The 17,276-nt window shown below is 33.7% G+C and overlaps 1 protein-coding gene across 1 annotated transcript; it reads right to left on the bottom strand.

Annotated features, from left to right (window-relative positions):
- Positions 1–5,782: 5,782 nt before the first annotated feature.
- On the bottom strand, positions 5,783–9,100 carry LOC111401010 (PI-PLC X domain-containing protein At5g67130-like). Its single transcript, XM_023028538.1, has 9 exons — positions 8,935–9,100; positions 8,779–8,850; positions 8,583–8,708; positions 8,349–8,486; positions 7,595–7,693; positions 7,186–7,489; positions 6,641–6,864; positions 6,450–6,536; positions 5,783–6,255 (listed from the first exon to the last, which is right to left on the bottom strand). Exons 1-9 carry the CDS (start codon positions 8,938–8,940, stop codon positions 6,079–6,081), a joined length of 1,233 nt encoding a protein of 410 aa, XP_022884306.1. The 5' UTR covers positions 8,941–9,100; the 3' UTR covers positions 5,783–6,078.
- Positions 9,101–17,276: the final 8,176 nt, after the last annotated feature.

Raw genomic sequence — 17,276 nt, 5'->3', positions numbered from 1 at the left:
GCAACTTGCAAGATGCAACTTCCTATTCGTATCAATAATCCAAGATAACAGTAGAAATAATCCAATAAACAATAGACAGCCTGAAATTTGTGCACACATAATCGATAAACAAGCCACCGGCAGGGGCGGACCCAGACCCTTGATTTTATGGATTCAAAAATTAAAATGTAATTTAAAAAAAACAATATAATATTGATGAAAATAATTATTACACTCTTTGATACTTTGAAAACGTCTTATAATTATATTATTATCAATGTTAATAACTGAATTTTGCTACTTGTATAGTTTTGTTCACAATTTTGTTGACAAATATTGAATGGACGACGAGTAAATCAAATTGAATGTAAATGAATTGAAATAAAATTTGCATTTAATGCGAAAGTAATTCGAGAGTAATTCAAATAACATTTAATTAGTAACAATCCTAGAATTTTTGATGTTATTTTACATGTAAATTTTCTTCATAAAAATTTGTAAATTATATTGAAAAAATTATTGTACAAAAATAATAAACGTTAATTAAATTATTGAAATTTTTCAAAGAAAATACTTGTTAGAAGCCATTTTTAAGACGTACGTTTAACACATATTTAATTATTTTTATTTACACTTGGACAATTCAATATAACTACGATGTAGTTTTCAAAATGAGTTTCTAGATAACGTAGACAATTTGTATATTCGAATAGTATATGATCATCGACAAATTTTGAAAGTTAGTATATTATCGAAATTCTTAAAATATTAGTCTTGAACGGTCAGCTTTGATGTGTTGCAATTTTTGCTACAGTTGGTTGTTTTGCACGTCATTAATGAGCAAAAAACTAAAGCGTGAGCCTTTGAAAATGGTATTAAGAATGCAAGGTTTCGACTTCATTTGACATCATATAATGAGTGAATCAAAATAGGTCTTAAAGGGATCAAAACAGCTACTTTTTGTGAAATAAAAAATAAAAATTTGGGTCATTTGACGCCACATGACACCATGTGGGTCCGCTCCTAAAGCCACAATACACTTTTTAAAGCTGATTTCTTCTTTTTCTCTTAAATTGAATCGATTATGTTTTTCTGAGTCTATCATGAATAATATTACCAGATAATAATTAATGATAACAAAATGCTCAAGATGTTAAAATGTGGAGCTGAATTTATTATCATTATGCGAAGTCAGAATACGAATTGATAATGAATTATTGTAGCGATAGACGAGAAAGTAGTCTCACATTGAAATGTAACTCAATAAATTTTTATTGTTCTTTTATTTTTTTTATTACAATTTTATTACTTTGATGGTATAGACTTTGTATTTCTAATTCTCAACACATGAGTAATCGAGGAATAAGACCTAAACCTTAGTGGCAGCTGATCTTAGGCATCAACAAGACCCGATTCCAACCGTGGGCAAAATTTGGGCCATGTGGTTTATTTATTTATCATTATTTCATAAAATTGATTAATATGATATAGCCTACCCTAAAAGATCACGTCTTTAGCATAATTTAAAATGAATGTCTAGATTAAGGGTCATCTTACTAAACATAACAACACCCCATGTGAACATTCTAAGTAACATACAATCCATTTGCAATTGTTTTGTCGAGTCTGATGCAGCAAATGCATGTCTATCTGCATTCTTGCAAACTTAACTCATGGGAGGTGGGAAAATCAAAGGAATTAAAGGAAATATTTAGTTTCGAGAAAATATTCATATTATCAAAATCATCATAGTAATGTTTTAAGATCTTATACATGGATAGTTTGTAAAATAAATAGAATATCACTAAAAAAAATTATTTATTTTATTTCGTTATTTTCTGTGCAATGAAAATATCTCTTCAAAGAATTTTAGAATTCATATTTCCAAATAAAATCTTAAATTAATCTCACGATATGTAGAAAAATACAATGTATTCCAACTTTTACAACTACGCACTTCTTGAGAAAATTAAGCCTATGTTTGACCTTATTTTTTCAAAACTCATTTTCAACTACACATTCTTTCGTAAAATAATATTATACGTAAATCGAATTTTTTTTTTTATATATTTTTCAAAATACCACTATTCCAAAACTCATTTTCCCTCGAATTTTCATTACCCATATTTGATTTCCATTATTTTAAAACTCATTTCCAACCATATATTCTCACAATAAAATATTTTATATGTAAATTTAAAATCTTTTCCTAATTTTTAATCATATATTTTCAAAAAATTTACTATTACAAAATTCATTTAGATGAACGAATGAACATCGATCACGGGTTAAAATGGAGCCCAAACACGAGTTAAATGTTATGACAACGACCCATCAATTTGTTGTGGTGTTGTTTGTGCCGAAGATCTTGGGACGGTGAATCTTGTTGGAGATGGGAGTTCGCAAGTTGTAACATGTCAAAGAAAGGGGCTGGCATGACAAGAAATCCTAAAAAAATTAATTTTTAATATATGATAGCTCAATTTGTCTGACGGGACACGTGATTTATTTTTTAAGTCGGCTCAAATACCATTTTTTATAAAATTTATTTTACCTTTAGTTTTACTATGAAAAAATCAATCAATAATTAACAACATTAAACAAGATAATTAAAAATTACAAGCTGTTTTAGTTTGTAACATTCAAAATGTAAATGATTTAACAAATTTAATTTATGAAATAAAATTTCATCGATAAATAAATTAATAAAAAGTGAAAATTAAATATTAATAAAAAATTATATCATGAACAAAATGAAAGATAAGAATGTTAATTTATAAGTCTGTACGGAAAATTTCTTACCAAAATTGTTTGAGCAATTCTAGTTTTTGTCAAGTTTGTTCGTAACTTAAATATAATTTTTATATCTTAAACGGATTTCATTGAATTTAATATCATTTTCATTTTAAAAAATCATTGCATTTGCTTATTATGTGACTCGTTTTTAGCTTCAACTTCCTCTTCATTAATTAATTTATTGCAACGAGACAATAAAATCATAAGAGTTTCAAGAAAAAAAGAATACAGTTATTTTTTTGAGTATTAAACAAATGACGTCTCATTAAAACTTTGCAAAAAAAAAAAAAATACTAATAATAATAATAGTAGGATAAAATATGAGCGAAGGAAAAAGAGTATAGATATTATCCTTGGTGTTGATCACCTTTAGATCTTTAAGTTGACGCATTTCTATCTCAAGTACCAGTTTCTTAAATGTGAATGTTGGCAATACTTTTACGAACTATGATATATGTACAGAAGCCTTACAGAAAACACTCAGCTGGGGGTAGGGTGGGACTGGGGTGGTTTTTTTACAATAAAATAATCATGTGGGGCCCACCTTAAATGTGAGGCTTCTGTACACTATCTGTGCATTTTTATTCTGTATACTCAGCGTAAATCTACTTTTACGGACAAGATGGCCATATCGGCAATGCTTTCTTTAGTTCTATTTTTTTTTTCTGGGAATTAAAAAAATAAAGGTACGGGCTGTAATGCAAAAACAAATATTGGATTTTCCAGAATCTCTGACATCATCACTGACCATTATTGAAGGCCTGTCAACTCCTGGCCCAGGCCCATAAATTTGACTCTGAACATCAATTCAGCACTGTTTTAACAAAAAAATATGAACATGATTTTTTACGAAGCCCAATTGTTTTCCAGCCCATAATTTACTTGTAAGTGCAGTTACTCTTCAAAGAAAGAGCGACTTTCATTTTCGATCCATAACCACAGAGCATTGGATCCTTCTATGAAACTTGGGCTTCACCAATCGACCGTACTGTTGGAAATTTTGAATCGAAAATTGGTTTTGAATAATTATTGTAAAGTTCATTATTTGACCAATTTTAAATAATTATTGTAAAGTTCATTATTTGATGAATCAGAAATTCAGATAAATTTAAGCCGCTTAAATACTTGAAATTGTTGAGAAATCGTATAGAATATTATGGAATATTCTAAAAAATATTTGGATGAAAGGGTGTGTCTTTTCTTATGAAAGATCACAACTTTTGGTATTATTCCAATGGGTGTGTCTCTTCATGTATAGTGCTAAATTTTTAGAGGTAGTGTCCTTTTGTATGTTTCATTCAATTCATTTATGTTGCATAAAAACACTTCATCATAGTGTATTTTCTCGCATAAAAGTCATTTCCTGGTAGAGAGAAAAATATCATTTCAAAATCGTTGGTCTACATAATTTGGAGTGCTCATATTGCAAGACGTGGTCTTCACATTTTGGGAGATGATTGGCGGAAACCGTTAGCACCAATGCAGGGCAAATTTCTCACAAAGAGAAAATGTCAAGTACTTGCCTCGACCAAATCTATCACTTGCATTTCTATTTTTTTGATTCCTTTTAAGTTGTGTTTTCACTTCAGAGATGTTAACTTTATTTTGATAATTTAGAAAGGTTTTAATTGAAAAAAGAATTGGTTTTTAATGAAGAATGCAAATGCTTGAATTCGTCTTCATATATTCAGTTTCCGTATGTCAACACTTTCTTTGTTTTTCTTGTGGATATAAAGATATGTTGTGGAATATAATAAATGCAGATATCGATGTAATTTCTCCAACACTTTCTGTGGTGGTGGTGCCGCCTCGAACCATTACTTGATTTTTGTGATCTAGGCTTCAGAGAGCCAGAGTACATGGTGGAGGAGTCCTGGGAGTGATGTCCCGTCAACCTTATCGGATTGAGAATCAGTGTCGAATGGAATGAGTTCATCGCCTTTTCACCATCATGAGAATCCCTTGTGGACTTTGCAACTAAGGTATGAGGAGTGTTCACACTCCTTCAATGGAAAAGACAGACGTCAAGATTGTGTTGGTGATTTTCGAATAGAAAATTTGAATTGCACAATTGTGTTCAATGTTGTCTAATTCAAAACCTCCTCTATGTTCACGGTCTACATAACACATAAAAAATACCAAACCACTTTATTTCAATTGGCTTTATCATCTAGAGGCAATTCTTTTTTATAATCTGCCTTGAAGGCCTAAACATCTGGAAAAGAACCCAAAATTTTCACTGATACGATAATTTTTCGATCCCCTGAAGTCTACATTATCTCCACTATGGGACTGGAGGAAGATACAAGTTGGAAGTTGAATGCCGCACATCCAACAGCATTGCAGCTCGACAGATGGATTCAAAACCAATTTTGGCTATGGTTTTATGTCAAACTTATCGTGCAATGAAGCCTAACAGAGACGGCCAAAGTGGCAGGTCAAGCACGGGTCGGGTCGAATTCACTTTCTTTCGTTGCTATACATTAGATAGAAATCAACTATAGGCATTACTGATCTGGTCAGCAATAGCCCAAAAACATTCACCCTTCCTAATTAGAATTAAGTAACTGTTGGATATTGGTTAAATAAATCGAGAATTAAAAATCGATTAAAGTTCGTATCGACTTCGGCCAAATACTCAAAAGCTCGACTCAATCCGTTTAGGCAAAATTGTTTGCCACTTCGCCGCTTCGAGGCGCACAAACGGGGATCGACAGAATTGGTTCGTTGTACTTGTGTTTTGGAGTGCTACAAACACAAGTGTAGCCGTTGTATCTTAGGAGTCGATTGCCGAAATCCGTAGGCACCGTTGCGGGGCAAATTCGACTTAAGGACAAAGAGTCCAACTCTTGCCTCGACTTTGTCACCATCATTATACTTATTTCGGCGTCACTATTCACAAAATTCTTCCAACAGTAACAATTTGCAACTTCCTCCTATAAGTAAACCAAAATAATAATTGCATGGACTGTACAATGAATTTTAGTTGCTAAATGGAAAATTTAACTTAAAGCTCAAACATTGTAGTTTCATATTGAGGTTCAGAATTTCATTTAGAAGTTTCAATAGAAATAGTTACAGTGACAATGTTGTCTTGCAATGGCATAACTGAATTTGTATTCCTATGCAACTCTAGTGGAAGGTCACAAGGTAAGATAAGTTGGCACTGATAAATCCGTCACCACAGAGACGTCACTCTTAAAAAAATAAAAAAAAATTGCCCTTTGATCCCTCATTAATGATTAGATACAAACAAAAGGATTGCCCAACATGGGAAAGCAACTTTCCCCAAACAATTAGCAATTAATGGCACAGCTGGAGAACAACAGTTGATATTATCAAAAGGAAGTAATAAGGGTGGAGTGGTTTGCTTATCAAAGAATTGCTGCTGGGTTCTGGTGACGTTCCTGCAGGTGATAATTTTGCTGGTGGCGGAGGAGAAAGTGCAGGGACGTCACATGTTCCGAATGTCGCATTTGCCTGCCATATTTGATGAACATTATAAAAATCAAGCGAAAATGTAAAAGCTCGTGTAGAAGTAGAACTTTCTTCAATGAAGTTTACAGAAGACTAGTTGCCATATACCTTTGGATCTGACCATTCATAATTTTGAAATGTGCATTCAAATTTTTTCAGTAAACTAATGGAACTCAAATCATGATTAATCATCATACCTTGCAATAGGCAATGCTGTCACAGCCACAGGTCAAATGTCCATTGGCTTCATCAACAGCTTCTGAGGCTCCCCCTCCGTCACTCCTCTGCAAACAGAAAACTCGGTTATTTTTCCTTTTCTCAGTAAAAATGTCTTAGCTTCGAGCAGATTTTGTCAAAAGAAACTTCTCGAGTGTCCATCAGTTTGTACCCGGTAAAAGTCAACTGCTATGAAATTTGGCCAACGGTTGCCCGCTGCTTCATGACAAGTATTCATCATACTAATTAGCTGTGCAGAATTGTCGACACAAGCTTCTGTTACATTGGGATTTGTAGTAAAATAATTTTGAAGAACCAGAGAAATTGATGATGTGCTCATGGGAGATGATTCTGCACGGTTTCGACACGAACCGGCAATCATCCCTTCATTTCCATCTGCAAATATACCAAAAGTTCAGTATTGACTCCTTGTACAGATTTTTAAGAAACGAAATAGGAGAACGTCAAAGTTTGCAACGTAGAAAGCGTTATGTTTCCAAAATCATTCTGAATTATAAAGTTCAATTGCTGTAATAAGTACTGTCATCAATATTAGAATTGTTATAGGCTATTACTACCATCATAGTACTCTTTTAGGACTTCTTTCTGCAATGAATTCTAAAAGTCGTTTCACGTTATGCATATTACAAACTTCATCTTTGGAAAATCTTATCAAGTGTATTAATAGTAAAATTGAGGAATATCATCATAACTCACATTGACTTTCCACCACGTATTTCCACTCGTAAGCAATTCCTTCAGAAGCCTCCTTGGATGATTTAGAGGTGAACACTACCAAACGTTGATTCCTCTGGACCATATCATCCACTGTGGGCCAATCTTCACCAGCTTTAGGCATTTGAGCCACTGGAAACCAGTATTTATTCAGCCCAGATGCATTGAAAACTTTTGACAAGCCCTGTGGCGAAGTCACATAGTCCTCAATGAAGATGGTGATAACTTCACTCGGGTTATTTTCAAGAAAAATCTGAATTTCCTTCAGCACATTAATAGCAGGTTCCTGGGAATTAATTGGAAAAAAAAAAAAAAAGGCACGGAATCAGCATTTCAGAAAATAAAAAAATGCACTGCAATTCTGCAAATCTGAATGCATTGCCATACTTACAAACGCGGTTACATTAAGACACCTCCCATTAAATGAATGACATAACCAAATGTCATTGTTGAAGTCATACATATCGAGCATAAGCCCTCGAACACCATTCTACAAAAAGAACAGATCTTAGTTTGCTACTTAATTTCATTTGACAGCTCAAAACAACTCGGATACGATGACATGCAAAAGTAAGATTCAACTTATACATTTATGTTATGTAATTGTCACCATAAAGTCATCAATGTTGATTAACAGACACTTGGCTACATTAGTCACTCAGCTCCAACCAAATTTCAGAAGATGATAAATCTTCGGTTTTGTGTGATGTAAGTGATTGAATAAAACCCCATCAATCCCCGATTCGAAAGAAGAATATGAATTGAGATAAGTTAAAAGTTTTTCAGCCAAAAAAACCAAAAGATTAATATCAATTACCCAAAGTGGAAATATGACTAGTAGTTTTCATGAGAACCATAAGATGCTTATTTTCCAATCCAAAGCAAAAACTTGAGCGGCAATTATATTCTCAAACCTAATCATTTGTTTTTAAAGTAGTAGCTTTTGCTTCTTGACAAAATTAACAGACTTTATTGATAAATCTAACAGAGAAACCATCAAATATATCTCAACAAATGAAAAGGAAATAGAACATGTCTTAACAACTGGCAATTATTTATTGCAAGATAACCGATTATCAATTTACTTTATTAGCGTTCTAAATTTTGAATAATAACCATCAAAAAAAGAAAATAATTTTACATACGTTGAGCTGATCGGTGACGGAATCTTCCTGATTGGCCGGACCGAGAAGAACAGACCCGGTACCAGAGTTTGACCCGGTCCGAGCGAACGAATTGTGAGTCGTCAGCCATGAATACTTATTAAACGGCAACCCGTTTACCTTTTTTTCCAGAAAACACCAACAAAATTAACTCAGAACTCGATCAAAAATTTCCAAACTTTTTACATGTAATATAAGTAATATAATAAAACGAACCTTAGTAGTGGGAATTATGGGGTGGATGCGAGTGCATCGTGGTCGGGTGTTGTCATTTGCAGGGCAAGTTCCACAGGTTAATCCGGCATCGCAGTTATCATTCGAAGAAGAACAAGTTTCTCCAATCTGTCAATATTGTCAAAATTAATGGAAAAGAACGTAATTTTAGGGAATTTTTTACTCGGATTCATCGAACCTTGAGACAGGAAGAGACGCCAATGAGGAACCCTGTAATCAATACAAGTTTTATGTGGAAAATATCGAGACCCTGAAATAAAGAAAATAGATTGAGCAAACAAAACAAAATGAATGATTGTTTATGGAATGTAAAAGTGGGATAGAATTTGCATGCCTGCATTTGTGAATACTTCCAACGTCTATGTCCCGTATCTGGTTTCTTGATATTTACGAACAATCTTGAATTTTGGTCAATGGAATTTAACAATATCGGCCACAGGTAAATCTTTTATAAATTGACTGAAACATAGGAATAATATTCTCTGAATTCTAGAGCCAAACTTTTCTATTTTTGAAACTAAAATATCCGCGGAAAGTTCTGATTTGGGGGCGCTACCAAGAAAAGTTCAATTTGATTCACACATCCGTATCCGTGTCCGTGTCCGTGTCCGTGTCCGTGTCCGTGATTACTAACTCAAATCTTATTTTGATTTCAACATCAAACGTGCTAAAAAAGTACAATCTCATGTTTGGGGTTATTTATGAATAGATGAAATTTATGTGTAGATTATTATTTATGGGTTTTGTAAAATATGTGAATAAAATGTTATTCCACTATTATAAATAAATTATAAATGATAGCCAAATATGTGCTTACTGGATAGATGATTTGAATAGACATCTTTACTCCATTCGGCTGTCAATTCTTATATATTGTGAACACATGTTTGAGAGTTATTTATAAATTGTGGTAATTCAATTGAAAATATTAGTGTTAAATCCAATATAGCACATTAAGTGCCGACATGTCACCAAATTTCGTTATTTATTATGCCAAGTCGGCAAAATCGAGAGTTACGAATTTAAGATTAAACAAATTTGGATGAGAAAGCGTATTGCTGCTTTAATTTTGGTCAAATTTTTTGCTGAAATCGTATGGCAAAATCTTGTTTTTTTATAATTTTTTTTTTTGCTAACTTGACATAATAAATAAATTCGTTTGATGACATAATGACATTAAATGTTATCACGTAAGAATTAACGTCAATGTTTTTGAGCAAGTAATCGTTGATGTAGCGTTAATTTTATTGACCACCATTATAGGAAAATAACTTCGGTGACCATTTATGAAATATTTAAAACTTCAAACCAATGTTGGTACAATTCTTTTTGTCCTTTAATCTTTGCAGATGGTCTCTTTTATTTCTTTTTTCGTAATTTGTTGCGTGGAAAAAAATAATAATGGGCGAGGGTGGTACACCAATTGCTTATCAATCTATTAGAAGTGGCCTACTTTCCCATTCTAGGTTACGATATGTCCCATGGCCAACTTAATTTATTTGTTCACTAAATTTTATGAGTTACAAATTAATGTATTTGTTCACTTTCTTTGCTTGAACAGTTGAACTTGGTGCTACGATATTTTTACCCATTGCTAGCTAGAAAATTTTGTATTTATTCCATATTTTTCTTCCTTTTTTTTCCCCTATAAAAGACTGTATGTTTTGTCATGATTTGATTTTTTAGAACTATCTTTCAGATTTATGACAAAATAAATATTCTTTCTCGATTTCAATATAAATGGTTGGTTATTGTGGTACAATTGACTATTGGAGAATTTTCAACGAAAATAAAGGGAGGGACATAAACAATAATTATGGTTGTACAAAAAATTTTTGACAGAAGCCTTACAAAAGTCGTTCCATGTGGAATAAAATAGTGCCAAAAAATGAGCTGTGTGTGGTTTGTAAAATGTCTGTATTTGTACATACAGCATCTCTCGGGATATAAAATATCAAACAGATTACTTAACTCATTGTTACGAAATCACTTGCACGCACATAACATATACTACTCTACTATATATTAAAATGGAGGATTGAGGATAAACTTTTGAATACCTAATTTACCCTTACATATTTAGCTATATACCTATTATACCCTTTTTTAATTTTAGTTTGTTAATAATTAATCAATAACATTAATTCCCTACCTATTTAGCTAAATGCCCAATATACCTTTATTCAATTTTAGTTTTGTTAATAATTAATTAATAACAATAATTCAATTTATTCAACATGAAATTAAAAAAAGAAAAAAAATCTTTTCTTTTCCATTTGTTCATAGTTCCCTAAATTAATTTTTTAATATTATATTAATTTTATTAACAACTTTTATTATAAAAATATAGCTCATATTTCTTCCCTTGGTTGAATTAATCAATTTAAAAAGATAACATCCATATTCACTTATTTAAATGACCGTTTCATTTGGTTATTTTACATATATCCTTACAACTAAATAATATATTTATGTAATAAAATTAATGCATACCGAATGTTACTATATAATTTGATAAAATTTCATTTTACGTTATATTTACTCTTATTTAAAAGTTGTTTTAATTCGTAGTTACTTATGAATCCCCATGATACCCTATCTTAGATAAAAAGGAATACCAAATGATAGGGTAATTATATTCCCACAAATTTTTTTATTAACTAAATAACATTATAACTGCAATAAACATTTATAATCTTTGCTCATTTTTACACTTAAGTCCTTAATTATTTTTCGCTATATTCATGATATGAAACTAAATAAAACTATTATAGCTATAAAAATCAACATTTTTCATTCTAAGATTGTTGTCAATGAAAACAATTTGTTGTGGACTAAATGTAAGAATTGTTGTCAACTAAAGCGAATTGTTGTCAACTAAAGCAAATTGTTGTGGGTTAGAGGTTCTCAAAGCTCGAAAATAGTCTAGACGATTCTCAGGTATGTGAATGTGTTCATGTTGAGCATTGGAGTTTTGGAAAAATCATTTTGCGTTAGATAAATTCTACAAAAAAATATGGCTGTTTTGGTTGTTGACGAAATTTTTGATTATGCTAAAAAGATAATATAGTTCTTTTTCTCTCTACTTTTATTTTTAAATTCTTTTTGTAATGTCCATTTAAATGATGAACATAAGCTATTTATAAGTTGATGAGTGTTTTTTTTTTTTTGTGCGATTAATTAAGCTTGATTCGCATTTCAATTTAATTTTTAATACCATGGATTTAATTGAATGAAATTTCTATTTTAGATTTATCTATTACCACAAATCATTTTAATTGTATATATACATCCGATTGTGGCGTCTTAAGCACATGGCAGCTCGCCAGTATTATTGTCTCATTATATTCATGTACACATGCCTTATTTTTTATTCTCATTTTATGAATTTGTAGAGCCATCTTTGACTAGACATCTATATGCCATATCTTTTTTTAAAACTATGACTCCTCTATGACTTGACGATTTATATTTTTAATATTTTTAATTTTATGATTTTTATTTAGTTGTTTTATTATTTATTAAATTATGATTTAATAATTACTTTTAGAAGATATAGGGGAACATTAGCATAAGTGCAATTATGTTATACATTAGCAATTAGGATTCTATTGAAATGTGATCAGCAGTCACTTTGTATTGGTTTTCGATTGATTTTATATTAAAATTGTTTGAGAATTTATTATTATTATTTTTTTGTATTTACCCAATTTTCGATATTAAACAAATTTTGAAGTGTTAATTATAATTAGAATATGTCGCTGCATCATATTGGCATTTGAACATAATTACTGTAACGCCCGAAATCTTTTTCATCTTCATTTTTTTATTCTTTTATAAAAATAGGCACGAGGTATTACCAAAATCTTCTTCATCTAATTTAAGCGAAAATATCACTTTTATTAAGTGTTGAAATTTGAAAATGTGAGTGATAATTCGATAATGATAAAATGGCGACTTTAGTAAAATTTTCATTTTAAATATAATTCTTGAAATACTCTATTCGAAACTATTAATTTAAGATTTAATATAAAATGTCGAATATTAAATAACGTGTATTAAAATAAAGATATTATTCAAATAAAAGTTGCCAATTATATTTTCTGAAAAATTTACTTGGCGACCCAATAAGCATCGCTCTGTCAATTTTCCACATGATCCGTTCTAATTTGAAATTTTAGTAAGAGTGAATATTTTGAAAACATTCGGTAAAAATATGTATGTGCACATTCTTATTCACATGATATAAATATAAAACTGACATAACATACTGACATTTTTTAGATTTAGAGCTTAAGAAATTTTTTAAGAATCCCCACATCCCGTAGAATTTAATATATCTGACCAAATGATCAATCCCTTAGGATTTAACATCATTGACCAAACGGTACATCCGGTAAGATTTAACGTAGCAGTCGACCCGAAAGTCTTAGAGTATTTCATGCTAAAATTTATATAAATATCAAGAAATAAGAATTTACTGCTTTGAATGATATATTCTTATCTCGATTGATATGAAAAATTTTGAAATGTGAGTTGAGATTGATAGACAAAGTGAAATGTGTATAAATACGAAAATAGGAAAATGATGTCTAATTATATAAAATTTTGACGTAGAGGAAGATTATAGGGAAGATGAACAATCACAAAATGAGAAAACTCTCGAGAAATTTTTTATTGAATTTCAGAACTGCCGTCTCAAAGGGTTTACAACGTCTTAAATAGAAAAAAACCTAGAAAAATTCAGAAAATAGAATAAAAAAGATATTTTTTCAAAAATAGAAAAATATGAGATAACTACAAAGATAGAAAATTCTTATCTTCAGGATCATCGTTCAGCAAACGGAATACAAATTCGAATTTTATGGAAAGAGATATTGCAAAAACAAAAATTATCATAAATAGCAAAAAACGCCTAAACGATGGATTTTGCCCAAAATTGGCCTTGCGTCAGGGCCAAAGGCGCTGAATTTTATTCATTGGTTCGATTCCAATCGAATTAGACTAGCAATTCGCAAAAAACGAACAAACCCGAAGTTATCATGAAATAAAAATCCATTATTTTGCCTTGCGACAGTCCTATTTCATCATAAACTTTAATCCATTATGCACTTCATCATTCTCTCCCAATGTGGGAAAAATTCGCCCTCAAATTTGACGGGAAAGGAGCTTCATCATCATCAGAATTATCACCACGAAATGGCACCAAATGCTTGATATTCAACACGTCGGATGTACGAATATGGCTGGGTAGCTTCAAACGGTAAGCATTCGGATTGATCTTCTCAATGACCTCCAATGGACCAATTTTCTTCGCAGTAAGCTTGTTGTATTCATGAGCAGGAACACGATCTTTTGTTAACACCGCCCAAACAAAGTCATCTACCTCAAATTCAACATGTCAGTGTTTAAGATCCACGGCACGCTTATACTCAGTAACAGCAGCCTGCAACTGATAATGAGCCTGTGAGTGAACCTATTGCAATTGCTGAATAAAGTCTTCAGCCTTACCATGCATTTTAACAGAAGTAGAAGCTGGAACCAGATCAAGAGGACCACGAGGAACAAGGCCATACACCACCTGGAACGGACTAAAACCTGTACTTCGATTAACAGCATGATTGTGAGCAAATTTTGCTTGACACAACTTCCGATCCCCAAGACTTGATGTGATCACCAACCAAGCAACGTAGTAAATCACCCAAGGAACGGTTAACGATCTCTGTTTGACCATCTGTCTGAGGATGATATGCACTGCTAAAGTCCAACCGTGTATTCACCGAGTGCCATAAGATGCACCAGAAGTGGCTGAGGAAACGAGTATCCTGATCAGACACAATAGATGTAAGCAGTCCATGCAGGTGATAAACCTCACGAAAATACAGTAAGGCCACATTAACAGCATCTGTAGTCTTTTTACAGGGGATGAAATGTACCATCTTTGAAAACCGATCAACCACTATGAAGATCGAATCAAACCCACGTTGAGTCCTGGGGAGTCCCACAACGAAATCCATGCTCACGTCTGTCCAAGGCTGGGTTGGAATAGACAGGGGCATATACAGGCCCACATTTGTCGCCTTGCCCTTGGCCAAGTGACAAACCCGACAACGCTCCACAAACTTGCCGACATCTTTGCGTAATGATGGCCAAAAGTAAGAAGTACAACAAGCTGCAATGTTCGGTCACGACCCATATGGCCTTTATTATGCAACTCTTGAATGATCTTCAACCTCAAACTGCCCTTTGGAATATACAACTGATTGCCATGAAAAAGAAAACCATCAACCCATACAAACTCCGATTGCACACCCTCTTGCAATTTCTGAATAACATGGGAAAAGTATGGGTCAGTAGCATATAAGTCACACAAACTGTCAAAACTTGGAACCTCCACTCTCATTTCTGTATGGAGAGTTTAGCGCCTACTCAATGCATCTGTAATTTTGTTAAGGGCACCTGTCTTGTGCTTGATCACAAAAGTAAACTACTGTAAGTAAGCAATCCAAGAGGCATGTCGAGTAGATACCTTATCCAGAGTACCAAGGTGTTTAAGGGCGTCATGATCCGTATACAAAATGAACTCCTTATGGAACAAATAGTGACGCCAATGTCGAACGGCCTGGACTTTGCATAGAACTCCACATCATAAGTAATATACCGAGACTTTAGGCCAGAAAGCTTCTCACTGAAATATTCAACAGGGCGGTTGTTCTGACTCAGCACACCACCAATACCCACTTTCGAAGCATCACAATTTAGCTCAAATGGTTGGGTAAAATCAGGCAACACCAAAACCGGAGCAGTAGTCAACTTCTGCTTAATCAATTGGAAAGACGACTCTGCCTCGTGAGTCCACTGAAACCTACCATCCTTCATGCAATCTATAATTGGTGCCATGATGCTACTGAAATGCGGTATGAACCTGTGATAGAAGGAAGCAAGGCCATGAAAACTCTGTACCTCAGTGACAGTCTTGGGCTGTGGCCACTGACTTATCGCCTCTACTTTAGATATATCAACTGCTAACCCCACCTTTGATACCACATAACCCAGGAACACCACACCATCAGTAAAAAATGAACACTTCTTCACTGCAACATAGAATTTATCCCTGCGAAGAACTTCCCGAAGGTGCTGGACATGATCATCATCGTTAGCACTATAAATTAAAATATCATCAAAGTAGACCACAACAAATTTACCGATGAATGGGTGAAGAGCCTGATTCATAACCCACATAAACATACTGGGTGCATTTGAGAGGCCGAAGGGCATGACTAACCACTTGTACAATCCTTCCCTCGTCCTAAATGCTGTCTTCCACTCATCCCCATGTCTGATCCGAATCTGATGGTACCCACTCTTCAAATCAAGCTTTCTAAACACACAAGCACCGGTAAGCTAGTCCAGCAAATCATCCAGGCGGGGAATAGGAAAGCGATAACGTACCTAATCTTATTGATCTCCCTACTATTAGCGCACATGTACCACATGCCATCCTTCTTCGGCATGAGAAGAGCAGGAACAGCACAAGGACTAAGACTCTCCATGATGTGTCCTTTTGCCAGAAGCTCCTCAACTTGCATGCGCAACTCCTCATGCTCAGTGGGGCTCATTGTGTAATGCGCTCGGTTAGGCAGGGCAACACCAGGCACCAATTCAATCTGATGCTGAATATCCCGTAGTGGTGGTAATCCATCTGGAAGCTCTTCTGGGAAAACTTCATGAAACTCCTTCAACAATGGCTGAACTGCGAGAGGGATTTCATGCTCATTGTTAATCGACTTTCCAACCAGCACATACACTACCCCAGACTCCTCTATCTCTGTCTCGAACTTCTTTCTGGTCAGTAAATTGTCATTGTTCCCAACTGTTTGTACTGAACCCTTATTCGGTAGTAACACAATTTTCTTTCCCCCAACCAGAAAGGTGTACGTGTTAGTATATCCATCATACAATGAGTGCCTGTCAAACTGCCACGGCCTCCCTAACAGTAAATGACATGCATCCATCTCTATTACATCACATAAAACATGATCCTTGTAGGTAGGTCCAATGGAGAAGCTGATTCGAGCACGTTGAGACACTTTTACGACATTGCCTCTTTTCAGCCAGGCTAATTTATACGGTTTGGGATGTTTCTCAGTCTGCAAACCCAACTTCCTAACGACCTCCTTAGCCACCACATTTTCGCAACTACCAGAATCAATAACAAATTTACATACCTTCCCTCCAACAGTACATGTCAATTGAAAGATATTATTACGCAACCAATCAGTGTTATTCTTCAAGGGAGTTAGGAAACTCCTCCTCACCACTAGTGCCTGACCCACATCACCAACCACAAACTCTTCCTCTCCTGTTGTTTCTTCTACGCCTTCACCGTCAAATGCAGGCGGACCTTCATAATCGACATTCTTCTCATCATCAACAAAGAGTCCCCTATGAGGATTTTTGAGGCACTCAGACTGCCTATGGTCTGTAAATTCACATCCAAAATAACGAGTACCAACCCCAGGACGTGTTGGTTGTTGGACAGGATTTGTTCTAGGAGGACCAGATTGAACAAGATTACCAGGACGTGTCACCTACTGTTGTGGGTTACTGGAAGAACTCCCTGTAATGAAAGGACTAGTAGTTCTCCTGGACTGTTGCTTCTCTATCTGTATTGCC

This window comes from Olea europaea, chromosome 10, assembly GCF_002742605.1.
Source record: "Olea europaea var. sylvestris chromosome 10, O_europaea_v1, whole genome shotgun sequence".
NCBI lineage: Eukaryota > Viridiplantae > Streptophyta > Magnoliopsida > Lamiales > Oleaceae > Olea > Olea europaea.
Note: the sequence above shows the minus strand (reverse complement) of the source record. Positions and strands in the feature narration are given on the sequence as shown.